Here is a 27,681-nt window from a genome sequence, read left to right on the forward strand (position 1 = left end):
GTATAGGCTAGGTGGACAAAGACTACAGACCTCACTCAGGGAGAAAGACCTTGGGGTGACCATAACACCGAGCACATCACCGGAGGCACACATCAACCAAATAACCGCTGCAGCATACGGGCGCCTGGCAAACCTGAGAATAGCGTTCCGATACCTTAATAAGGAATCGTTCAAGACACTGTACACTGTGTATGTTAGGCCCATACTGGAGTATGCAGCACCAGTCTGGAACCCACACCTGGTCAAGCACGTCAAAAAGTTAGAGAAAATACAAAGGTTTGCAACAAGGCTAGTCCCAGAGCTCAAGGGAATGTCGTACGAGGAAAGGTTAAGGGAAATCGGACTGACGACACTGGAGGACAGAAGGGTCAGGGGAGACATGATAACGACATACAAGATACTGCGGGGAATAGACAAGGTGGACAGAGATAGGATGTTCCAGAGAGGGGACACAGGGACAAGGGGTCACAACTGGAAGCTGAAGACTCAGACGAGTCACAGGGACGTTAGGAAGTACTTCTTCAGTCATAGAGTTGTCAGCAAGTGGAATAGCCTAGCAAGTGAAGTAGTGGAGGCAGGAACCATACATAGTTTTAAGAAGAGGTATGACAAAGCTCAGGAAGCAGAGAGAGAGAGGATCCAGTAGCGATCAGTGAAGAGGCGGGGCCAGGAGCTGAGTCTCGACCCCTGCAACCACAATTAGGCGAGTACACAGATACTTCTTAGAGTACAACTCGCCGAGTAAACAAAAAATCTCAAGCCGGCCCTGAAGAGTTTACTCATCAACGTTTGTACGAAGTCAATCATAACAACACAAAAAGACTAAACAAACGTCTGTTAATTGTTTGTCCCGTCGATGGCAACTCTGTATTCGTTGTTTGTCGAGTAAATATAAGAAGTCCAGCGTTTTTGTTTACCAAACAAATATTACACTGGAGCTGCTGCTGGAGCAACATAAACAATAACTGAGTAAGAGAGAGGTGCCATGACTTGTTTATCTAAGTATTTGTGTGAAACAAGTAAAATTATAGTCAATGGTTGTATGTATGTATATATGTGAATGTGTATTACGTATTTGCTTTTTTGTTTACCTTTTCGTAAATACAGAAACAGAGTCGTGCTCGTGATGTCCCGTCATCAGTAATTTTTTCAATAACTTAGACCTCAAAATTTCTGATGTTTGTAGTAGCACTTACTAGTTCCTCTTAACTCACTGGACAACCTCTGTTGGAGCGTGTTAGATAGGAACGAATGGAGACAAATGGTTTTTAGGACTTGGCGTGCTGTTGGAGTGTGAAGGGTTTCAGATAAACTGGCAGGCCGGACTCGAGTCCTGGAGATGGGAAGTACAGTGTCTACACTCTGAAGGAGGGGTGTTAATGTTGCAGTTTTATAACGGTAGTGTAAGCGAGCCTCTGGCAAGACAGTGATGGAGTGAATGGTGAAAGTTTTTCTTTTTCGGGCCACCCTGCCTTGGTGGGAATCGGCCTATGTGTTAATAAAAAAATAATTAATATATATATATATATATATATATATATATATATATATATATATATATATATATATATATATATATATATATATATACATTTATTTATAATTATCGATGAATGTATATATTCTTGTGTGTACTGCAGTGTGTTTACGAGTAACAATTCCAGTATTCACTCAACTCAGCTACACTTTTTCACTCCAGCGCAGATTTGTACTCGCATTCCAGCTTCAGGAATGCGAGTTTGGCGGAGAGTAATTACGCTCCTCCTTATTGCAAGCGTTCACTGCGTTATTGCTAACATTCTCCGTTATTACTAACGTTCTCCTCGTTGCATTTTTTTTTTTGCCTGACTCTTTGGGAAACACGAAGGTCAGGCAGACAGTATTTTCATTAAACCCATTTTTAGTGGTGTTAGGGGGAAGAGTATTGAGTTACCGTTGGTGGGACCAGAGTGCTCTGTGCAGGGACCGCAGAGGTGCCGCATGGCTCATGCGGGCTTAGCGCTTTTGCTTCTAATGCGACAAGAAAATCAGCAACAAAAACGCTAGTGTAACCTTGCGTCCCTGATTTTTGTAACAACAACACATGCAGCAAGAACAAGATCAACACCAACAATGTACGCTAGAAAGTGTCTCGTGCAAAACAAAAACAAAAATGAAAACAAAGGCAACAAAAGCAAAAACAAGAACAAAGACACCTAAAAACAACAAGAAGAAAAATGCGTTATTCTAACGATAACAACAGCAACAGGTACATAACGATAATACGGACTGAATGTACACCTGAGGAAGCGAACGAGTCTCAAGACCAGCGGATGAACGATGTTGCTTCCTCGAGTCCTCGACACGGACCCTCGAGGGTGAGTCGCGTCACAATCCAGAATGTAAACACGAGAACAGAATGTTCTCTGCGGGTCCGGGTTGCCCGGTGCCTACCTAATCCAGCTTTATCTTTCAGCATTGATCATTTGAACTTTATAAGAATGGTAAAATAACCGAACATGTTTCAGCGTTAGTTCATTCGTTGTTTTTGTAAGATACAGATTAACCAATATATATTAAGATACACGTTAACCATTGTATTTTAAGATATAAATTATCTATTGTATTTCAAGACATAAATTACTTATTGTATTTCAGAATAATAAGGTAGTTACAGCTTGTCCGGCCACATTAATTACTGGTCAATTATGCAACGATTATCAATTTCCTGTCCCATACCTAATCTATAGTCAATAAATTGTAAAATAGACTTAGCGACTTGAGTAGAATGAGGATAGACGAGCGTCTATCAGTCATGAAGCACTCTCGTGTATCCTAAATCCTTCAAACGATCTTTATCCTAATCAACTTTTTCCTCCAAGATATCCTTTCCACCCTCCCTAATATTCTTTCTAGCCTCCCAAACATCTTTTCAACTCTCCCAAACATTCTTTCCACTCTCCCAAACATCCTTTCTAGCTTCCCAGATATCCTTTCTAGCCTCTCAAACAGCTTTCCCACCCTCCCAAACATCCTTACCACGCTTCCTCGTGTTTCAGTATTAGATCAGCAAAGCTTACTGCGTGAGCGAAACATCTGTCAATAAAGATACCCAGGTGTTGAATATGTGTCATGTTTATTAATTTGTCTGCATTGTATGTTCCGTTGTATCTTTTGATATTCACCTGTGAAGGAGACATTGAGGAGATAGTCTCTGTAGAAGTCTCCACCATCACACCTGTTCATAGCCTCACACACATGGTTCATGCCAGGGCACTTGCTGCGCTGGAGGTTTGACAGAGCGTAGGCGAATGCGTACACTGCGTCCACCACGAACTGAACCTGCCGGAGGAGATCATCATTATTAGTGTTATCCTTATCTCATTATTATTAAAAACACTATAGATATCAGTCAATTGTTCGAGGGGAAAAACAACGAAATCATTTTTATTATTAAATTTATGAGAAATGCTAAACCCGCACAGCGCCTGGGAAATGGGAGGTAATAAAGTTTGGTCCAAGGGAGGAGAAAGCGTAGATCTAATTCACAGACCCTCACAGGTTTGGAGTTTTACATAACTATACTAATATGTCCTACGTGACCTTAGGCCTATATCCCTTTTCTTATTTAATATCGCTGAAATATTGTATCTATTCCATTTGAAGGCAGAAAACATGGAAGGAAAAGAAAGATTGCAAGAAGTTAAGAAGAAAAGACAGTTGGAAAGAAGGAAAGAAGAATGAGAACCATGAAGAGGACAGGATGGAAGGAAAGAAGGAAAAACTGAAAGGAAAGAAGGTTAGAAAAGAAGGAAGGAAACAAGGAACGAAGGCTGAAAGGAACAAATGAAGAAAGGAAAGAGGATGTGAAGATTGGAGATCGTGTTGACCTAACCTGACCTGGGAGGCCACACTCGAGATCGTCCACAAGATCACCCAGGTTAAAACTGTCTAACACAATATAAACAACTAACTCCAGCAAACTCACAATACCAATCCTACCACACCAAGTTAAAAAGAAAATCATTATAATTAAGAAGAGATTTTCATCGAAGTTACCAGAGATTCCGTCTCGATAGGGGGGAAAAAAAAGTCCTATTTCTCTTATCAATCAAAATACCACCACACTGCTGTCCCAACGGGCTCATTAACTGATTGGTCGGTGCTCCGAAACTATGAATGTTCTGATTGGACGGCTTCTCAGCGCTCATATCCCTGCGTCAAGAAAAAGTGTTTTGATTGGACGGCTTCTCAGCGCCCATATATCCCTGCGTCAAGAAAAAAGTGTTCTGATTGGACGTCTCGTCGGTTCTTGTGGACAAAATATACGAGTTCCCGAACGGCCACCTGCAAGGTGTTATCCAGGTGAGCTACGGCCGGTTACAGCCTCGGCAAGCCGGATATTCCAAGTGGTTTATTATGCTGCACTCTGTAGAAAAGTCGCCTCAGGTCGAATTTACCGTGTGGCCGGTAGTTTATCGTGGCCATTTCTCTTTTAAGAGCGAGCGAGAGATGAAAATAAAATTACTTACATTACAAATGTATTTTTTTCTAAGAAGCGTCATTATATCAAATATGAATAATAGAATTCTTTTGGGTTACTTTTGATGTAATATACAATTCGTCTTTCAAATTCGTGCTTACCATTTCTCATCTTTCTCGCCTTAACCTTATTTAGACAGGTGTTAGATATGGTAAGTCAGTTTAATTTTCTTAAATGCAATGCGTCTTTTACCTAAGATCTCAACCAGTGGTTTTGTTATCTAATTTGGCTTCGTTTTGTCGTGTTTTCGTTTCAGCTTCATAATATATTATCCCTGGTGGCATTTTGTGCTTGAGGTACGAGGACGAACTATAAGGGGTTGTGAATATATATTACACCTGATTTATTATACTTGTACTGACCCCTCGTAATTAATGTTGTGATGGATTAACAAGACGTCGGATGCTGAGGTGTATTTAAACCCATGGCAAGCGAGTTCTAACACTTGCAAGTGCTGCGACTTTTAAAAAAGACAATTAATATATTTGTGTATATTGTCTTTTCATTTAATCTTCTAATGGTGATATTAACAGTTAAAATGAAAATTTCATGCTGTATATTTTAATTTGTCTATTTATATTAGGATGTAACGGCTACACCTTTCATTGTGCTCGTTGTTGGAGTTTTAACTGGCTGTCAGCACTTGCAAACTACCAGATCGATTGTTACGCTCGTCCCAGGAGCTACTTATTACGAATAACTTAATGTTGTCGATGCTGGACCTACCTCACCCTCTGTATTTTTGCTTATGGAGGCAGCATGCTCTCTCTCTGTTGCTCTGTTTGGGAGACGGTTATTACCCTCAGCTCTCGTGATTTAGAGTATGTCTCCGTTAGTGAGTCGAGACATACATCTCATAACTCTGTGCAATTGTTCACAGAACATTATTTAGACTTAGTGATATTTGAAGTTTCCAGAGATTGTGTGTCGTGGAGACTATATCTCTGGTCCCGAGTTAAACTCTCGACCTACATTGTTCTGGCATCTACACACTGTCGTGGTAGGGAATTTGGTACTGCTGAACACAGTGTCAGTAATAAGGGAGTTTTATGCTCTGGAGATGTCTATACTTTCTAGATGTATTATTTTGTAGCAGCAAGCCAGTACATTAACCATTTCACCATACTAGTCTAATAACTCATATTCCTATTTACAACGGTTACATGCCTGCTAGTTTAAGGTGAATTTATCTGTATAGAGCATTTTCTTGCAGCCAGTTATCTTTTATTGACATCCCTAAGTATATTTTGGTTGCTTGATCTTAGAGGAAACTGGAATGCCTCTAGCTTAGGCTCTTCTATAAATTAAACAGCGCATATTGTGAAGGCCTTTCGGCGCGCAGCTCAGTTTCAATCTAACTCAAGAAATCGTAATGACACGATTGCAAACAAACCATACCCCCGGCCGGGATTGAACCCGCGGTCATAGAGTCTCAAAACTCCAGCCCGTCGCGTTAGCCACTAGACCAGCTAGCCACGATAAGATTCATCCAACTAGGTATATTTCTACACCATAGGAAGGTTAGCACAGGCACCTCTGTGACCACAAATGCAAGTTTTTACAGACAAATCTCCAGCTAGCGTGGCCGTGACGAACTCTAGCTCAAGTCCCTTCACTGCCGTCAACATGACTCAAGAAATCGTAATGACACGATTGCAAACAAACCATAGCCCCAGCCGGGATTGAACCCGCGGTCATAGAGTCTCAAAACTCCAGCCCGTCGCGTTAGCCACTAGACCAGCTAGCCACGATAAGATTCATCCAACTAGGTATATTTCTACACCATAGGAAGGTTAGCACAGGCACCTCTGTGACCACAAATGCAAGTTTTTACAGACAAATCTCCAGCTAGCGTGGCCGTGACGAACTCTAGCTCAAGTCCCTTCACTGCCGTCAACATGACTCAAGAAATCGTAATGACACGATTGCAAACAAACCATACCCCCGGCCGGGATTGAACCCGCGGTCATAGAGTCTCAAAACTCCAGCCCGTCGCGTTAGCCACTAGAGTTTTGAGACTCTATGACCGCGGGTTCAATCCCGGCCGGGGGTATGGTCAGTTTCAATCTACTACTTCAATGATATTTGCAAACAAATCACACACTATAAAGATGCTTTATAAAAGACCTTACAGTAGATAAAATAGTTAAGACGTTATGAAAAATTTTTTCTTACGAACCAATTATTTACAAAGTATCGATTTGTGACAACTGAATTTTATCATATTAAATATGTAATTACTTAAGAGACTTATCAGTCCTGACAAACTCAAGTCTTGAAGGGTTGTCAATATTGACAAATACCCAGACCAAAGAATGTTGCTTACAAATCAATATCGACACTCTTGACTTATTAAAGATACAAGATTATAAATGACTAGAACCAGACTCGTAAATGGTAGCGGCTCTTACGTCCATACCAACCACTGAACACTTGAACACACTGAACACTACCCAGATACTTCTTGAATACTACCAGAAATTCAACTGATTTCAGAATACACGGAGACTACAAAATACTAGCAGAATACTACCTGAACACCAGAATTCAGCCAGACTACACACAGTTTTACCATTTTCCCACCATCACAACACTACAAAACTCGCCCTGACACATTAACTACCTGTGTGATGAATGGTTTTGAAAACCGACAAGTTGAAGAATTGAGACACTTATGCAACATATGGGAATCTTTACTGAAGAAACGTTTCGCCACACAGTGGCTTCATCAGTCCAATACAAAGTAGAAATGGGTAAGGAGAGTAGAAGTTTGAGGAAATCAGTCTCTCAACCTGGAATCGATGTGTTCAGTCCATCACTCTTGTAGGAAGTGCAGCACAGGGCCAGAGAGGTGGCTTATATACTGCGGTGAGATGAGTTGAAGCCACTGTGTGGCGAAACGTTTCTTCAAAAAAGATTCCCATGTGTTGCATAAGTGTCTCAATTCAACCTGTCGGTTTTCAAAACCATCCATCACATCTGTCAGACACTGCAACATCATGGGATCTTGGTACAAAGACTTCAACGCATGCCCAACCTTTGGACGACGACCTACTTACACTAGTGGCAGGTCCCACTGTGATCCCGCCCCTCCTGCTTCAACTCATCTCACCGCAGTATATATAAGCCACCTCTCTAGCTTTGTGCTGCACTTCCTACAAGAGTGATGGACTGAACACATCAATTCCAGGTTGAGAGACTGATTTCCTCAAACTTCTACTCTCCTTACCCATTTCTACTTTGTATTGGACTGATGAAGCCACTGTGTGGCGAAACGTTTCTTCAGTAAAGATTCCCATATGTTGCATAAGTGTCTCAATTCTTCAACTTATCGGTTTTCAAAACCATTCATCACAACACCAGGAATATATATTATAGAAAGAAACATAATAAAAGGGTTAACCAAAATATTACACGCAGAAGAGAAAGTATCTGTCTCAGTGCTGGTGGAAATGATATTGGGAAGGGTAGGAGAGAAGAGCTGCTAGATAAGTACAGGTCAGCTATAGATTTCATTAAGTCTAAGGGAGGGATCCCAATCATATGTAGCATCTTGCCTAGAAGGGGAGTAGGAAATGAATGGTTGTCTAGGGCAATTGGTGTAAATTGCTGGCTAGACAGATACTGCAAGGAACTTGCAATCCCATTCATTGACAACTGGAACAACTTTTATGGCAAACATGATATGTATGCAAGGGATGGGGTTCATCTCTCTGGGGCAGGGGTGGTAGCACTTGCAGACTCGATTGAGAAGGCCATTGGTGAAATGCCTATGATTTTAAACTGATGGAAGATAGAGGTATGGGTGTGTGTGGGAAACAAGCAGGTTGCAACACTAGGGTTGGAAACAGTAAATGTATAAAAGGCATTCAGCATGAAGTTATAAATAAAGACAATAGAACAGGTCAGAAAACAAAGGGGGACAGCAGAGGGCAGCAAGGGACTAGCTCCCTTAAGGTTTACTATACTAATAGCAGGAGTGTTAGAAATAAGATAGATGAGCTAAGATTAATTGCAAGTGCAGGAAACATAGATATTATTGCTATAACAGAGACCTGGCTCAATCTGAAAGATAGAGAGATGCCATCTGAATGTCACATACAAGGCTATAAATTATTCCACACTGACAGGGTCAACAGGAAAGGTGGTGGAGTAGCGATGTATGTCAGAGACAATTTAAATTGTTGTGTTAGACAAGATATTAAATTAGAAGCGTCAGCCACTGAATCTGTTTGGTTACAGCTTCTCGAGGGCCGAGAAAAACTAATTTTGGGTGTGATTTACAGGGCCCCAAATCTTGATAGGGAGTGCAGTAAACTTCTATGGGACGAAATTCGTAAGGCATCTACATACGAAAATGTTGTGCTAATGGGAGATTTCAACTATAGACAGATTGACTGGAGCAATTTGACAGGAAATTTAGAGTCGGGTGACTTTCTTGATACGATCCAGGATTGTTTTTTAAAACAGTTTGTGACAGAGCCAACTAGGGGAAATAACCTCCTTGACTTGGTTCTTGCCAGTAGGGAAACACTAATTAATAATCTTGAGGTTAATGATGAGCTTGGGGAGAGTGATCACAAATCACTCAGTTTTAACATATCATGGAATTCCCCTAATAATGGCAATCAAGTCTCCGTCCCTGACTTTCGCTTGGCTGATTTCATAGGACTGAAAAATTACTTAGGTGGGCTGAACTGGAATGACCTGACTAGGGGTCAGGTAGGTGGTGATGGTTGCCGATATGATGCTTTCCAGGGCATAGTTCTAGCTGCTCAGTCAAATTATGTTCCAAATAGGGAAATCAGATCAAACAAAAATGATCCTAAATGGATGAACAATAGATTAAAATATCTGATTGGTCAAAAGAGAGGCATATATAGGCAAATCAAAAGAGGAGAGGGGCAATTAAGAAATCGATATATTCAGTTAAAGAGAGAAATAAAAAAGGGAATTAGAAAAGCAAAAAGAGATTATGAGGTTAAAGTTGCAAGAGAATCGAAGACTAACCCAAAAGGATTCTTTCAGGTATACAGAAGTAAGATCAGGGACAAGATAGGCCCACTCAAAAGTTCCTCGGGTCAGCTCACTGACAGTGATAAGGAAATGTGTAGAATTTTTAACACATACTTCCTCTCAGTTTTTTACACAGGAGGATACCAGTGATATTCCAGTAATGATAAATTATGTAGAACAGGACGATAATAAACTGTGCACTATTAGGGTCACAAGTGACATGGTCCTTAGGCAAATAGATAAATTAAAACCTAACAAATCCCCAGGCCCTGATGAACTGTATGCAAGGGTTCTAAAGGAATGTAAAGAGGAGCTTAGCACACCTTTGGCTAATCTTTTCAACATATCACTACAAACTGGCATGGTGCCAGATAAGTGGAAAATGGCAAATGTGATACCTATTTTCAAAACAGGTGACAGGTCCTTAGCTTCGAACTATAGACCAATAAGCCTAACCTCCATAGTGGGAAAATTTATGGAATCAATAATTGCCGAGGCAGTTCGTAGCCACCTTGAAAAGCATAAATTAATCAACGAATCTCAGCATGGTTTTACAAAGGGACGTTCCTGCCTTACGAATTTATTAACTTTTTTCACTAAGGTATTTGAGGAGGTAGATCATGGTAACGAATATGATATTGTGTATATGGACTTCAGTAAGGCTTTTGACAGGGTCCCACATCAGAGACTATTGAGGAAAATTAAAGCACATGGAATAGGAGGAGAAATTTTTTCCTTGGGAAACAACGGAGGAAGAGCTAACACTTCCATTCACGAGATGGAGTTAAAGACAGCAATATTTAATGAACGAAAGTTTCTTATGAATTGTTTCTGGTTTGTTGAACCAGTGATACAGTTCTAAAACACACACATACATGCCTACCAGGATAGCGAGAAAATTACCCAGCTATCCTAATAGTATGGAGGGTGGTTAACGAGGTTAACAGCCTATCGACTAAACTAGGGTCATTAAGGATGTACCTAATTTTTTAACCACTGTACAAGAATACTCTAATCCCTAAAATAGGGATGAAATTCTCAATGTATATACACAGAGATACAGACTTCTTGGTGTATATATCCTGTAAAGTTCTAACCATGTAAAAATATATTGTTTACGAAACCTTAAGTTCTCTACTGCAGTTCTCCCAAAGTTTTATGGAAACAATTTACTATAAATTTTACAATTTCTAAAAGAAAACTTGGAAAAAGTGTAATTACTTTACAAGTTTTCTGTCGGGGAAACAGTTTTGGCTAATAGACAGCATTAGAGAGTCGAAATATGCTCCTAGATTACGTTGAATTACCTTTAATGGCGAGTCAAGAAGGTAATCTTAATTGAATCGAACGGAACCGCCGCCTACCTATCGTCAGCACCAGCAACCTTCCCCCCACACACACACAGTTCGGCTTTTCATGTGTAATATTAAATGTTATCCAGTTTTGCATAAATTATGTCATGTAGAAATAATAAATTATTAGTATTAATGTTATTATTATGGCAGTAAAGATATTTAGAGAATACCCTTACGTAAAAAAATGCTGTTTGGCCTAGTAGAATACATAGGCCTGCAGCAATTTCTTTGCTGAAAATTGTTGACTAATTCTTATCAGTTTCGACTTCATAAATTATCAAATTTATCACGTACAGTTTTTATTCAGTCGCTTACAAAGCAAAGTTTTCATTCTCCTTTGTTATAGGAAAGATCTTAACATGTATGTGGGTAGTGGAGGGAAAGAGGTTGTGTGTGTGTGAGAGAGAGAGAGACAGACAGAGAGAGAGAGAGAGAGAGAGAGAGAGAGAGAGAGAGAGAGAGAGAGAGAGAGAGAGAGAGAGAGAGAGAGAGAGAGAGAGAGAGAGAAGAGGTTACAGGGCACTTGAGGTTGAGGTTGTGAGGGAGAGAGGGGGGGAAGGGGTTACAGGACATTCTAAATTTTAAATTATGGTTCCCCTTAATAATTAAAACACCTAGAAAAGGGAATTTAGTTATTTTGTTCAAACTCATCAGCAAACTTTACTGATGGAACTAGACTATTTAATTAATACAAGTTAAAAGTTGGGATTATGGTCTCTCTAATCTGATTTTCTTCTAATTTCTCCTTAGAACTGTCTGGAGAATAAGTGTGATTTCAAAATTGCGATATTTTGTGTTTCGATATAATAGAAATTACGTTAATGTGGATGTTATAGCTATGACTGTAAATAAGAAGCCTCATAGACGTCCGTTAGGGTGAAGCAACATGTCTGTATCAAGGGAAGAAACAGCCATATTGATTTCAATATTCCTTAACCACCACCTTCCTAATTCTAAAATCCTCATTTTAGAAACTTCCGAATCCTACCCCTGAAAACCCTGAAATCCTCATCCTGGAAACTCTGGAATAATCCTGGAAACTCTGAAATCCTCATCCTGGAAACCATGGAATTCTCCCCCTGGACGCCCTGGAATCCTCTTCGCAGAAAACCATTCCCCTTTTTCCCTTAAAAAATTTCCAGCGAACGTCCCTGCTGGGAATACAGACTACTTCTACATCAAAATTTCTAATTTCTAATTCAATTTGTAGATTAACAGTTTTATGTACTAACAAATATGTAAATAAAGACACAAGCGCTTTTTGGCATTTGATTGAAAAGACGTTTCGACCATCAGGCACCTTTGTGATAACTTATGTAATAAGGTCCCTGGAGGACGAAACGTCCTCGTAATAAAGTGCTTTAACTGTACTTTATTAAGGAACTAATTCACTTTCTGGAAACGAAAAGTTTCGCCACACTTGGAGAGATGTCTCTGTCTCTCTCTTTCTCTCTCTGTCGAGGGTCTGGTACAAAATATATCAAACTTCTCTCAAAATTGCCTCTCTAACTCGACCAAAATAGGTTTATAAGTTTGTTCCAAACCGACCCATAACTTGGGCAAACTGGGGCGAAATCTCCTCCCCCCTACTCCACTCCCCCCTTCGCCTTAACTTAGGCTTGATATTCTTTTAAAAACTCATAATCGAATCCTAAATTCATTTCGAAGTGTAAATGATGGTGTGAGGGACGGGGACTTTCCCGCTTCCCCCGAGGCACGATACGTGAGGCGGGGGAACTTTGAGGTGGGAGAACTTTGAGGTGGGAGAACTTTGAGGTGGGGGAACACTGCAACTACGACCACAACAACTACGACCACAACAACTACAAACCCAATACTACAACCATCACAACCACTAGAAAGCTAGAACTACCAACACCACCACAACAACACTGACTCACGCAAGCACTGCATTTCTAACTTGTCTCGTAGTGTGTTCACTTAACTCTCACAGAGCCTCCACTTAACTGGAGAAAACATGTTGATTCATTTAAGTATTTTTTCCTCGCGTGTTTTCTTCTAGTTACACAATTCAATTAGACGGTCCTGTCTGAGGTGTTCACTTTGTCTTCCTCTTTCATGTAATTGTAGGAAGAGAATTGTGGAGATTTGTATTCTTTCACGAACTGTTTGTGCAGAATTGTAGAACAATAGTGTAGAAATTTGTATTACTCGGGAAATTCCATATCTTAGAATAGCTTATTCCATAGTAGTAAAGGCCACGAGTGTTTTCCTATTTGATTATCTCGATTACTAGCTGGGCGAGGGTGAATTGTTGACACTGTCATGTTCATTTCTTAGTATGTGACTTCGTCTGAGTTGATTACTTGGACTTCTCTATCACAACCTTGCACTACTCTTCCATTTTAGGAGTTTTAAACTTTCTTTCTCACTTTCTCTTATGCTCTCTCTTACGCTGTCTCTCCCTCTCTTATGCTCTCTCTTACGCTCTCGCCCTCTCTTACGCTCTTTCTCTCTCGCCCCTTCTTCAAGTCCAGGTCCACCATCACACGCCACAGCCAGAGTGCCGGGAGTGCCACAGGCGTGGCACTGACAGCTCCATGTCATTAGTGCCCCTCTCTCTCTCTCACCCTCTCTCTCACCCCCCTCTCTCTCCATTCTTAATCACTTTCCTATCTCTTTGAATTCTAATCCTTTTCACTCTTCTTTAGCTTCCAACGTTTCTATTAATGTAAGCATTGTTCTTTAGTTTTACTCTTCTCTGATGTTGTTATTATTCCTTTTTTGATATTAGCTCTTGTAACAAGCTCACTGGTATCTTGTGAAACTAACAGTAACCTGACTTGTATCTTGTAAAGCTAATAGTAATCTCCCTTGTATCTTGTGGAACTAATAGTATCTTGACCTTATCTTGTTGCTCTTACGGTGCCCTAACCCCCACACTGTGTTCTAAAGTACCACAGAAACCACGTCAAAGATTATGAGACACTCACACCTACAAGCACTTCAGGAATAAATTACTTGCTCTGAGGTACACTCACACACGCAAACATTCAGGAACCAGTTACTCACCTTGGGATCCTGCTGATATCCTGCCTCCTTGCTGATCCTCCGGGTACTGGGGCAGGCCAGGTCAGTACCGGGAGGTCCCAGTTTGCACCCGAAAAAGGTTTCCCAGTACTCGTTGAACCAGGGGTTCCTGGTGTTGGTCTCGGGAGTGAGGCTGGCCATGTAAGTGTCAAACCCTCTCACCACCTGTGGGAGACATGACCACGATGTTGATATCTCCAACGATCACAGTTATTAGCATTACGTTGTAGGATTTAACAACTGCATAAATGGTAAATAATAATTATGTTAGAATATAAAGGGAAATAATTCTAAAGTATTCATTATTATTTTTTGTAATTTTTACTTTTATTATTATTATATTATTATTATTATTATTGCTGTAGTTTTCAAAATACATAAACAGAATAATGACTCCCCTCCCTCCCTTCCTTTCTCCATCTACCTCCTTCTCTCCTTCCCTCCCTCACAGGCACCTCTCTCCCTCCCTCAAAAGCACCTCATTCCCTCCCTCCATCTCTAGCAAACATTTCACTTTCGCTTCACTCGCTCCTCTCTTCCCTTCTCTGTCTCATTTTCTCACAGATTTCTTGCTCTCTATCCATAAAATCTCTCTCCCCCTTATTCACTCCCCCCGCGTCTCCTACACACAAACACTTCACTTTCTTATATTTGCTCTCATTTAACAGAGATGTGACTGGTAATGAAAGAAAATATTAATGATGACGATAATGAGGAGGATGAGAGAGTACCGCTGACGGAATTAAATATAAACAGGTGCTCCATTCTCGGTTCCCAAATTTAACGAAGCCGACTTAATCATCATTCTTATATATGGGAGGCACCAGGTGGCTGCTTTGATCTGGTCAAGACAGCACTGAGCAGCAATGTTGTGTTCTCAGCTGTGTGTTAAGGATGAGGAGAGGACAGTTACTGTCTTCTCATGATTATCGAGATTACGATTATGTAAAAGGCTGGTGTTTTGAAACCCTGTGTACTTGTACTAGCTAAATATCAGCAATAAGTTTACTTGGGGTACAGCACCGACAAGTTGGTAAGACATATTTACTTGGGGTGTCTCTGTTGTCTAAACTTTTCCCCTGAACAACAGGCTTTCTCAGTCGAATACAGGTGAATGCAGCAGCTGAAGCAGTAGAAGTACTGACGTGACCAGTCCATCACCCTCGGTGGGAGCCTGTCAGTTCCTCAAGCCTAAGGTGACACCTTAAGTACTAGAGTAAAGGTGAGATGAAGCAGCTAGAGTTACTATCACAGGTGAGTGTGGCCTACTACTGCTTTCAGTGTTGCAATCGACTGTATTCGAGTGTTGTGAAGACGATATGTTTAGGCAATAATGATACCCAAGCGCTGCAAATGTGTCTGATTCATCATTAGGAAAAATATAATGAGAATCGAGGACATAGTGAGACCTATCGTAAACAAGCATTATACAAAGGAACTCTTTTTCGCTGGTGTCGAGTTGAGTGCTGTGAGGGAGGCAAAACTTTGACAGATCGGCGACTCTGGTGTTCTTATTGGATTTTCTTTCCAACACTTTTGGGGAGGTGCAGGAATATCTCTAATAAAAAAAAAGTATTCCACACTGAGGAGGTGACCGATCTGGCTGATTCATTCGAGGTACAACACAACACAACTCTAGTCCAGCCATGAGAAATTCTTCTGAGACCCAGCTGAGGCATTTCAAATTGTCAGAATTTCTGTACCTGAGCCAACATGTGACACTGAGATTCCTTTTATGTCATCAGTGCTTGACTAGGACACCTCACAATACCTATCTCCAAAAAGACAGCCAAATCAATCCTAACAGAGTTAGATGTATTTATTACGATAAACTGGGACATATTCTCCCTCGGTATTTTAGGCTGCAAAATTAACAAAATACTTGACAGCAGCCACAAGGTCGAACCTATGTTCTCTGACCTTGGTTAATTCTTGCCAGGGGATTCAGAAAACTCATCGGTCAGAGAAAATCCAGGGGTCAACGAGAGAATAATTCATTCTATCGTAATGAAACGTAATGAAATTTAGTGACGGCCTGGATATGTAAAACCGAGCTGTGACATCGTTCAGTCATCAATGCTGTCTCTTTGACACCACTTAGAGTTGTAGCGTCTCACAGAGTATTGACCGAGGTTGTCTCCCTCAAGGACTCGTATGTGAATTGCACATTTTATTGTAATCCTCGGTATAAAGTTTGTCATCTCTTACGTATACCGGGAATAACTTTTTATTAGGCACTTGTAGTTGCATCAGGCAGTCCTATGCACAGCCTATTGATTTTTTTTTATTTACAGGCTACATGTATATGGGGCTCTCTGGTGAATTTCCCTTTCATGACGCATGACAGTGTTAAGATTATATGATGATTTTCTGTCTATATTTGTGAATGAGCCTCTGTTATGTACGATGGTTTTTAACATCGTGGTTGTAAATATTAACGTATCTACCAAGCAGGTTAAGACCAGCCTATACAAAACTCAAGTGCAGTTTCTACTCGAAAAATATTTTATAGCACCAAGTATAGTCTAAGTTTTACCTTCAATTCTTGTCCCTAATAGCAACAAGGGCCATTAGGGACGAGTATACACCCTTGTATTAATGGAGTATGTTCTAAAAATATTTTTTATTTGAATGTTTTATTTTACCTAACATAAGGTTAGGTAAGTTTCCTAAGGTGCTTTTGGTACAAAATTAATTTTTATATTAACGTAATTTAAAAAATCTTTAAATGTATAAGAGAAAATTTTAGAAAGGACTTAATTTTAAATGAGTTCTTGTTGATTGACCAGTTTTACCTATTCGGCACTGCATACATATATATTGTTTCTGCAACCTAGACGAAATAAGTCCCATTGGATACTTCTAGGACTACTTAAGTCACAAGTTATACGGAAATACTGAGACACTTATATTTTTATTTTTAAATAAAATTTTAATTTAACCTTATTGATATTTATTTTCACTTCGCAATTTTTGAGTTTTACTGTCCTTGTCGCACCCTTAGAAGAGGTATTAACCACCATAATTATATTCGTGGGGAAGTTCTAAACCCGTGGGGGCCATATAGCGCCAAGGGCACTGGAGATAATCAGTTTCGATCTAAGGAAATGAAGAGAATGTTCAGTATATATATAAAATAGTCACTGATGATTCCTGGTGGAGCTGTAAACTCACAAGTTTACCTCGCTGAGTACATACATACTTCCTCGTGGAAATATTTCCCACCATCACCACCATGAGACTACACATTAAGGTGACAAATGTGTCAGAAAACTAGGGAGGGAGGGAGGGGGGTGTAGATCCCACCCCAGGACGCAATGCAGTTGCTTTGGTGGACCTGTGGCCCGTCTTGCAGCAGTTGTAACCCGTCGTGCAGCTGTGACCCTTCGTGCAGGAGTTGTGACCCAGCGTTCAGCTGTTGTGACTCGTCGTGCAGCGGTTGTGATCCGTCGTGCAGTTGTGACCCCTCATTCGGCTGTTTTGACACATTTTGCAGGGTTTGTGACTCGTCGTGCAGGAATTGTGACCCTTCGTGCAGGAGTTGTGACTCGATGCACCAGACGTCTCATTCAAGCTCATTTGAATATCAAAGAGGTTGTTGATATGAACTTTCTCTGCTCATGGTTCTTGATTTTATTTGCCCTTATTTCACCCTTGTTTTCCATTCACTTTGCTGACTTCATAATTTTTTCATTATATATATAATATTTTTTTTAGCAAGTCGGCCGTCTCCCACCGAGGCAGGGTGACCCAAAAAGAAAGAAAATCCCCAAAAAGAAAATACTTTCATCATCATTCAACACTTTCACCTCACTCACACATAATCACTGTTTTAGCAGAGGTGCTCAGAACACAACAGTTTAGAAGCATATACATATAAAGATACACAACATATCCCTCCAAACTGCTAATATCCCGAACCCCTCCTTTAGAGTGCAGACATTGTCCTTCCCATTTCCAGGACTCAACTCCGGCTATACAAAAATAACCGGTTTCCCTGAATCCCTTCACCAAATATTACCCTGCTCACACTCCAACAGCTTGTCAGGTCCCAAATACCATTCGTCTCCATTGACTCCTAACGAACACGCTCATGCACGCCTGCTGGAAGTCTAAGCCCCTCGCCCACAAAACCTCCCTTACCCCTTCCAACCTTTCCGAGGACGACCCCTACCCCGCCCTTCCTTCCCCTACAGATTTATACGCTCTCCATGTCATTCTACTTTGATCCATTCTCTCTAAATGACCAAACCACCTCAACAACCCCTCTTCAGCCCTCTAATACGTTTATTAACTCCACACCTTCTCCTAATTTCCACACTCCGAATTTTCTGCATAATATTTACACCAAAAATTGCTCTTAGACAGGACATCTCCACTGCCTCCAACCGCCTCCTCGCTGCAGCATTTACAACCCAAGCTTCACACCCATATAAGAGTGTTGGTACTACTATATTTTCATACATTCCCTTCTTTGCCTCCAGAGATAACATTTTTTGCCTCCACATATACCTCAATGCACCACTCACCTTTTTTCCTCTAATCAATTCTATGATTAACCTCATCCTTCATAAATCCATCTGCTGATACGTCAACTCCCAAATATCTGAAAACATTCACTTCTTCCATACTCCTCCTCCCCAATTTGATATCCAATTTTTCTTTATCTAAATCATTTGATACCCTCATCACCTTACTCTTTTCCATGTTCACTTTCAACTTTCTACCTTTACACACATTCTCAAACTCATCCACTAACCTTTTCGTGACTACTCACATTAACAAGGAACATTGTTCCTTAATATATATATAAATATATATATATATATATATATATATTATATATATATATATATATATATATGCAATAAGATCACAGTAAACAGGTGATTTCAAAATATGCAAAACAACCACTCTGAAAGAATAGAGAAATTCCAAGCGCTTTCGTGACTACTCACATTATCAAGGAACCAGCGGTCCTTGATAATGTGAGTAGTCACGAAAGCGCTTGTAATTTCTCTATTCTTTCAGAGTGGTTGTTTTGCATATATATATATATATATATATATATATATATATATATATATATATATATATATAAATTTACATGCACAATGTTATGAATAAAAGCACTGGGGATAAAGCATGCCTGGCGGCTCCCTCGTTCAGTAATATAACCTTTGCATGTTCTTGTTTCCTTATATTATTGTTATCACCGAAAACGTTTTATTTTCTAGTATGAACAACAAAGTATTGTGTAGCTTTGTTGCTCTGCCCATTAACCTTTGGAGGCCGTCAGCCTTTTGGGTTTTTTTTTGTTATTGATCATGTAAGGTTTTACCATCACCTAACCAACCTTATACATATTTTTTTAACAAAATATATATATATATATATATATATATATATATATATATATATATATATATATATATATATATATATATATATATATATACACCTCCTGTTGTTTACTTTAAGCAACATTTAAGCCGCCAAGCCAGCCGTGACTGTGGCTTTGTTTCCCGAGCAGCGTCAGCGTGGCCACTAAAGCCACTTTGTTCATGCCCTCTGTACCTTTTTACATTTATACTTTAAAGCTCTTTATTCTTTTACACAGTTTGTACAATATTTCATTTTTAAAAGTGACTACTCGTTTCTATCTCTTTTTTACAATATAATAAAGAAATAAGTGATTTATTGCCGATATTACCCGATTTCTGGTCTCGTTTAGTGAACAAGTCACCCGGGTATCCATTTTTTAATGGACTTATACGTAATTCACAAAAAAATATTAAATGATAAATCTGAATTCACAATTTTAATATAACACTTAGACAATGTCTCTCATGTTACTTCATGTTACTTTTCATGACTTACGACTTGCAAAATCTGCAATTACATCATCTTAATCCAATTTGCTAAAGCAATTATTTGCTATACAGAGAGGGAACTGCATATAGAACAAAAGGCACAATGATGTGACTGGAACAAAACAACCCGCACATAGGAGAGAGGAGATTACGACGACGTTTCGGTGACTTTGTAAATAGTCCAAGTCTTACCGAAACATCATTGTAAGGTTCTCTTTATGTGCGGGTTGTGTAGGAGACTGCATTAATGCGTTGCTGATCGTAGATACTTCTTTTTATATGGTTTGATGTAGAGAATGATGGTTGACCGGAGGTGTTAGTGACCGTCAAGCACAGATTAACAATGCTATGGAAAGATTTGGGAATATCTCTATTAGTTAAAGTTTACTGAGCAATAGAACCGCTAAGCAATTCAGGCGATTCTTTACACCGAGTATTGTTTTAGTTAGCAACAGGACACAGTATGTTTCTGTAAGGTGGGTCGAAAAATATAACTTCACATCCACACTCTTACTTTAAGTATTTTGTATGAAGTTTAACTAAGGAAGGGATTAGTACCAAACTTGCACACGAAAATCACTCCTATGAAAGCAAAACACTCAGCAGGAGAGGTAATATTTCCCTAATGAAAAGCAGGGGGGTCACGAGTGCACAGAGACAACACAATAAGTGTCAGGGGGCCCAAGACTGTTCAACTGCCTCCCAGCATATATAAGGGGGATAACCAATAGACTCCTAGCTGTCAAGAAGGCACTGGACAGACACCTAAAGTCAGTACCTGACCAGCCGCGCTGTGGTTCCTACGTCAGTTTGCATGCAGCCAGCAGTAACAGCCTGGATGATCAGACCCTGATCCACCAAGATGCCTGGTCTCGGACCGGGCCGCGGGGGCGTTGACCCCGAAACCCTCTCGAGGTATACTCCAGGTAAGGCAGTGATTTTCACTAAATTTTGTGTGCAGTGACACTGAACTCTAATCTGACAAACCGAGTAATGTTTCTGGCAGAACACTGAATGCTTCACGTTGGTGATAAAGTCTTGCAAATAACTTGTCAGTTATTGGGGAAAAAATGTGGGAATTCTGAAACTGTCAGATGGAGAAAGATTTTCCTTTTCATATTTAACTTCACTATAATCCTATCTCTTATTTCATTTTCGTTTCTTTCCCTGCTCTTGCTTTTAAGAAACAAGTTTACATACAAACTTGATCTCATTTACAAACTCCTTTATCTGTGCTTCAAGTATCGTGACAAATTCGTAGAATTATTCTAACTTTGTTGTATCTAAATTGAAATCTCGGTCTGGATATATTTACTAGTCTTGTCATAACCTCATATCCTTACAAAACTTTTGTTCACAGCTTCAAGATTCCTGTATCTTTCTGGTACATAAATCCAACACTTCCCTTCTCTTAAAGCATCTTTAAGCAGTTTCACTTTCTTCATTTTTAACGAGAATGTTTGTGATAATGTTACTTTCTAGGAGTATCTGCATCACGAACAACAGAACACTGAGTGCCCACAGTGTTCTGTGGCTAGTGCCCACAGTGTTCTGTGGCTAGTGCCCACAGTGTTCTGTGGCTAGTACCCAGTGTTCTGTGGCTAGTGCCCACAGTGTTCTGTGGCTAGTACCCAGTGTTCTGTGGCTAGTGCCCACAGTGTTCTGTGGCTAGTGCCCACAGTGTTCTGTGGGTAGTACCCAGTGTTCTGTGGGTAGTACCCAGTGTTCTGTGGCTAGTACCCAGTGTTCTGTGGCTAGTGCTCACAGTGTTCTGTGGCTAGTGCCCACAGTGTTCTGTGGCTAGTGCCCACAGTGTTCTGTGGCTAGTGCCCACAGTGTTCTGTAGCTAGTGCCCACAGTGTTCTGTGGTTAGTGCCCACAGTGTTCTGTAGCTAGTGCCCACAGTGTTCTGTGGCTAGTACCCAGTGTTCTGTGGCTAGTGCTCACAGTGTTCTGTGGCTAGTGCCCACAGTGTTCTGTGGCTAGTGCCCACAGTGTTCTGTAGCTAGTGCCCACAGTGTTCTGTGGCTAGTGCCCACAGTGTTCTGTAGCTAGTGCCCACAGTGTTCTGTGGTTAGTGCCCACAGTGTTATGTGGCTAGTGTCCACAGTGTTCTGTGGCTAGTACCCAGTGTTCTGTGGCTAGTGCTCACAGTGTTCTGTGGCTAGTGCCCACAGTGTTCTGTGGCTAGTGCCCACAGTGTTCTGTGGCTAGTACCCAGTGTTCTGTGACTAGTACCCACAGTGTTCTGTGGCTAGTGCCCACAGTGTTGTGTGGCTAGTGCCCACAGTGTTGTGTGGCTAGTGCCCACAGTGTTGTGTGGCTAGTGCCCACAGTGTTGTGTGGCTAGTGCCCACAGTGTTGTGTGGCTAGTGCCCACAGTGTTGTGTGGCTAGTGCCCACAGTGTTATGTGGCTAGTGCCCACAGTGTTGTGTGGCTAGTGCCCACAGTGTTGTGTGGCTAGTGCCCACAGTGTTGTGTGGCTAGTGCCCACAGTGTTGTGTGGCTAGTGCCCACAGTGTTCTGTGGCTAGTGCCCACAGTGTTCTGTGGCTAGTGCCCACAGTGTTCTGTGGCTAGTGCCCAAAGTGTTCTGTGGCTAGTGCCCACAGTGTTCTGTGGCTAGTGCCCACAGTGTTCTGTGGCTAGTGCCCACAGTGTTCTGTGGCTAGTGCCCACAGTGTTCTGTGACTAGTGCCCACAGTGTTCTGTGACTAGTGCCCACAGTGTTCTGTGACTAGTGCCCACAGTGTTCTGTGACTAGTGCCCACAGTGTTCTGTGGCTAGTGCCCAAAGTGTTCTGTGGCTAGTGCCCACAGTGTTCTGTGGCTAGTGCCCACAGTGTTCTGTGGCTAGTGCCCACAGTGTTCTGTGGCTAGTGCCCACAGTGTTCTGTGGCTAGTGCCCACAGTGTTCTGTGGCTAGTGCCCACAGTGTTCTGTGACTAGTGCCCACAGTGTTCTGTGGCTAGTGCCCACAGTGTTCTGTGGCTAGTGCCCAAAGTGTTCTGTGGCTAGTGCCCAAAGTGTTCTGTGGCTAGTGCCCAAAGTGTTCTGTGGCTAGTGCCCACAGTGTTCTGTGGCTAGTGCCCACAGTGTTCTGTGGCTAGTGCCCACAGTGTTCTGTGGCTAGTGCCCACAGTGTTCTGTGGCTAGTGCCCACAGTGTTCTGTGGCTAGTGCCCACAGTGTTCTGTGACTAGTGCCCACAGTGTTCTGTGGCTAGTGCCCACAGTGTTCTGTGGCTAGTGCCCAAAGTGTTCTGTGGCTAGTGCCCAAAGTGTTCTGTGGCTAGTGCCCACAGTGTTCTGTGGCTAGTGCCCACAGTGTTCTGTGGCTAGTGCCCACAGTGTTCTGTGGCTAGTGCCCAAAGTGTTCTGTGGCTAGTGCCCAAAGTGTTCTGTGGCTAGTGCCCACAGTGTTCTGTGGCTAGTGCCAACAGTGTTCTGTGGCTAGTGCCCAAAGTGTTCTGTGGCTAGTGCCCAAAGTGTTCTGTGGCTAGTGCCCAAAGTGCTCTGTGGCTAGTGCCCACAATGTTCTGTGGCTAGTGCCCACAGTGTTCTGTGGCTAGTGCCCACAGTGTTCTGTGGCTAGTGCCCAAAGTGTTCTGTGGCTAGTGCCCAAAATGTTCTGTGGCTAGTGCCCAAAGTGTTTTGTGGCTAGTGCCCAAAGTATTCTGTGGCTAGTGCCCACAGTGTTCTGTGGCTAGTGCCCAAAATGTTCTGTGGCTAGTGCCCAAAGTGTTTTGGGGCTAGTGCCCAAAGTATTCTGTGGCTAGTGCCCACAGTGTTCTGTGGCTAGTGCCCAAAATGTTCTGTGGCTAGTGCCCAAAGTGTTTTGTGGCTAGTGCCCAAAGTATTCTGTGGCTAGTGCCCACAGTGTTCTGTGGCTAGTGCTCACAGTGTTCTGTTGCTAGTGCCCACAGTGTTCTGTTGCTAGTGCCCACAGTGTTCTGTGGCTAGTAGTATCCTATATTGTCAAAATGTCCATCCTGCTTATTCTTGAAAGATTGGATTTGGCAAACACTATTTATATGGGAAGACTACGTCAGTGTTCTCATCTCTGAAGGAAAAACCCTTGCCCATATTTGTGTTAAACCTCATACCACGTAGTTTCATAATATTGTTTCACGTAACTGAATCTTGTTTCACATCAAAGATCTTCGTGCTTCAGTTTATCGAACATGTTTAATATCGTGAGAATTTGTATCAGGTCACCTCGAAGCCTCTTGTTTTCTGAGAGAACAGATTAAGGTTTGTTTCTTAATGGTGCGAGTTGTATTGCTCTTCTCTGTACTCTCTCAAGTTTATCTAAGTCTTATTTAGTTAAGGGACCAATACTGGACACCGAGTTCTAGATGTGGTCTGAAGAAGGCATGATAGTTTGTCAGTATTGTTGGACGAGTTTTGTGGTCGAAGCTTCTTGTTGTGAAGCCAAACATCCTGGTGTCCTTGTTGCTCCCAGCAACACACTTCTCTCAGGCTCTCAACGAGATGGCGGAGTATCGACACAATGATGCCATTCTTCAGGGAACCCACCATTCGTATATTTCCACACAGATACTAATTTAAAATTACTCACCGTTTCCTGTTCTGGAAAGAAAGAGAATCTTACCTGGCTGGTCAGCTCGACTGTGATGGCTCCCTCAGCCACCTCCTGCAGTCCCTCCACCAGGTGGCTCTGCTTGCCCCAACCATCCGAGGCTACCCAGTGGAAGTACGAGGTAAGGTTGAGCCTCCTGGCAGCGGCCAGCACACCTCTGTAGCAGACAGACAGACGAGTATTAGTGGCAGAATACTGACTGGCGATTCGTCAGAGACACAATCATGAAAATAAATCCCTACGGGTATAGTGCTTCCCTCCTGAACATAATAATAATGAAAATATATTACACATGCTTTAGTCTGACCCTTGTCTTTTAATCTTAAGTAATGTATTAAGCGGTCTTACACATACACACTACATACAAACGTTTCCTGTTTCGTACACTACAAAGCCTGTATAATGAGGCGGATTGTACTAGGCAGAGCATACGAATGAGAGAGAGAGAGAGCGAGAGAGAGCGAGAGAGAGAGAGAGAGAGAGAGAGAGAGACTAAAGGCACCAAAGCAGATATAACAGCGACAGTGACTGAAGGAAAATTGACGTCTTTTCCTCTGGTTAAACAAGTTGAACATCAACGTCGTCAACATTATGCAATGTTACTCAACTATACAAGCCGTGAAATTTTTGCTGTCAGTCTTTGGTGGTAGACGACAGAAGGAGAGAGAGAGTGTATGTGTGTATGGAACATTACAAGATAAAGTACCCTGTACCCTGTTAGTACCCTGAACGGTTAATAAGAAATTTAAGCAATATAGTTTATTTTCATTCGGATAACACTTAGTTTTCTGTCCGAGGCCGAGTCCCACAATCGTCAGCTAACTCCTAGGTATCTGTTTATTGATAAATTAGACACATGTGCAACTCTTGGGTATCTTTATTGAGGAAACGTTTCGCCACACAGTGGCTTCATCAGTCCATACATAGGAGAAACTTGAAGAACAGGAGGAGAATGAGGTAATCAGTCCCTCAACCTTGAGTCGATGTGTTCAGTCCATCAATCTTGAGTAGAATACGGCAGATGAGCGGAGAAGCAGCTTATAAACCGTATGGCAGGAGAGGTGTAGCAGTCATAGGTGGTGTCACATTTGTTCATAAGAACATAAGAACGAAGGAACACTGCAGAAGGCCTACTGGCCCATGCGAGGCAGGTCCAAGTCTCCTACCAGCTTAAGCCAATGCACCCAACCTACTCAGGTCAGGTCACCTTGACTTAAGGGAGGAACACGGCAACCGTCCTGGTAGCACAAGCTAATCAGGTCCAACTCACACCCACCCACACCCACTCATGTATTTATCCAACCTATTTTTAAAGCTACACAACGTTCTGGCCTCTATAACTGTACTTGGGAGTTTGTTCCACTCATCCACAACTCTATTACCAAACCAGTACTTTCCTGTATCCTTCCTGAATCTGAATTTTTCTAACTTAAAACCACTGCTGCGAGTCCTGTCTAGGCTAGATATTTTCAGCACACTATTTACATCCCCTTTATTTATTCCTGTCTTCCATTTATACACCTCAATCATATCCCCCCTAATTCTACGTCTTTCTAGAGAGTGAAGATTCAGGGCCCTTAGTCTATCCTCATAGGGAAGGTTTCTGATACATGGGATCAACTTTGTCATCCTCCTTTGTACATTTTCTAGAGCATTTATATCCATTCTGTAATACGGTGACCAAACCTGTGCAGCGTAATCTAAATGAGGCCTAACCAAGGATGTATAGAGTTGAAGAACAACCTGAGGACTCCTATTATTTATGCTTCTTGATATAAAGCCAAGGATTCTATTAGCTTTATTGCGAACACTTATGCACTGTTGTCTTGGTTTCAGATTACTGCTAACCAGAACTCCTAAATCTTTTTCGCAACCGTAATATTAAGATCTACATTATTTAGTTTATATGTGGCATGGTTATTGTCCTGTCCAACATTTAGAACTTTACATTTGTCTATATTAAACTGGTAAGTATAAGGACAAGAAAAAGGAGCACTGCATGAGAACTATGAGCACGCAAAGGATAGGACCAAATGCAGGATGGGGGGCGGGGGAACTGACTAACAGAACACGGTAAACCGAGGAAAAGAAAACAAAGAAAAATAATGGGTGAACAGGGACAGCAGGTGTCTTATTGAAACACGTCCCTATTGTTTTCCAACCGTACACGAGATTCAAACTCGAGACCTCAGTGTGTTAGCCGAGTGTGCTAATGATAAACCCTAAATGTCATACATCACCTGGGAGAATGGGAGGCACTCAGGTTTGATCCGCTACTATCACTACTAACATACACACTACTATCACTACAGTCACTACTACTACTACTAACACCACTTCTGCTGCCATTACAACCACAACTTTCACCACCACCACTTCTGCCAAGACACCACAACTAATATCACCACACTGCTACTATCGCTACTAACACACACACTACTATCACTACAGTAACTACTACTACTAACACCACTTCTGCTGAAATCACAGCCACAACTTTCACCACCACCACCGCTAATAAACATCTACCACTAATACGCTGTTCGGTACTTTATTCCAATCTACCTTTATTAATTGACAAAGTATATTAGGGCATACTTCGCCGGTGGTATAGTAATATTTGAGTGAGATCGTTAACTCTTAAGGTTCTAATAAGTTTATTACAACATAACTATACTGTCAAGGTATATTAGGATTTACTTCATAAACTAGTGGAATAGTAATATTTATTCTTGAGTGAGACGTTTGAAATTTACCTTACTAAGAAAACACTTCGCTTGAGATTATTCATCATGAATCGAATTCTTTTGGCTTGCGTGGGATTTTTTATTCTAATGTGTGGTCAGGTGTTGTTTGATCGTCACGTCGATGATCTTCAACTAAAACGTGACGTGGTACACAAATTTGAATACAGGCTGAGGAGAGATAATTTGTTGCTGGGTAAGGATGCTGAGATGTACGAGCCCTCACAGGAATGTTCCTTCCTGGGTGTTAATATTCCTATTGTTAGCAGCGTCTGGCGTTATCAATGTCTCCAGAAAGAGATTGATGTATTGAAGCAAACTTTACATCAACTCCCACTAGCCAATGGGAACAGTAGCATCTGTTTGATGGTAGCGATGATTGTTGTAGGAATGCTGTTGTAGGTGGTGATGCTGTGGTACTGGGTGATGGTAACTCACTCAGAGGACGAAGATGATGTCCAATCCTACACTGAGGACATCTACTATGATGCCGAGGACGGTGTCCTCTCCGACACTGAGG

General features: G+C 41.4%; 1 protein-coding gene across 1 annotated transcript in view; it reads right to left on the minus strand.

Annotated features, from left to right (window-relative positions):
- mGluR (metabotropic Glutamate Receptor) overlaps nt 1-27,681 on the minus strand; it is a 555,546-nt gene that overhangs the window by 118,385 nt on the left and 409,480 nt on the right. Inside the window, exons 3-5 of the mRNA XM_070094390.1 lie at nt 24,430-24,574; nt 13,927-14,109; nt 3,165-3,321 (exon numbers count right to left, since the gene is read on the minus strand). Of these exons, the coding sequence (XP_069950491.1) occupies nt 3,165-3,321; nt 13,927-14,109; nt 24,430-24,574 (485 nt within the window). The remainder of the gene's footprint in view (nt 1-3,164; nt 3,322-13,926; nt 14,110-24,429; nt 24,575-27,681) is intronic.

This window comes from Cherax quadricarinatus, chromosome 45 (assembly GCF_038502225.1).
Source record: "Cherax quadricarinatus isolate ZL_2023a chromosome 45, ASM3850222v1, whole genome shotgun sequence".
NCBI classification, from domain to species: Eukaryota; Metazoa; Arthropoda; class Malacostraca; order Decapoda; family Parastacidae; genus Cherax; species Cherax quadricarinatus.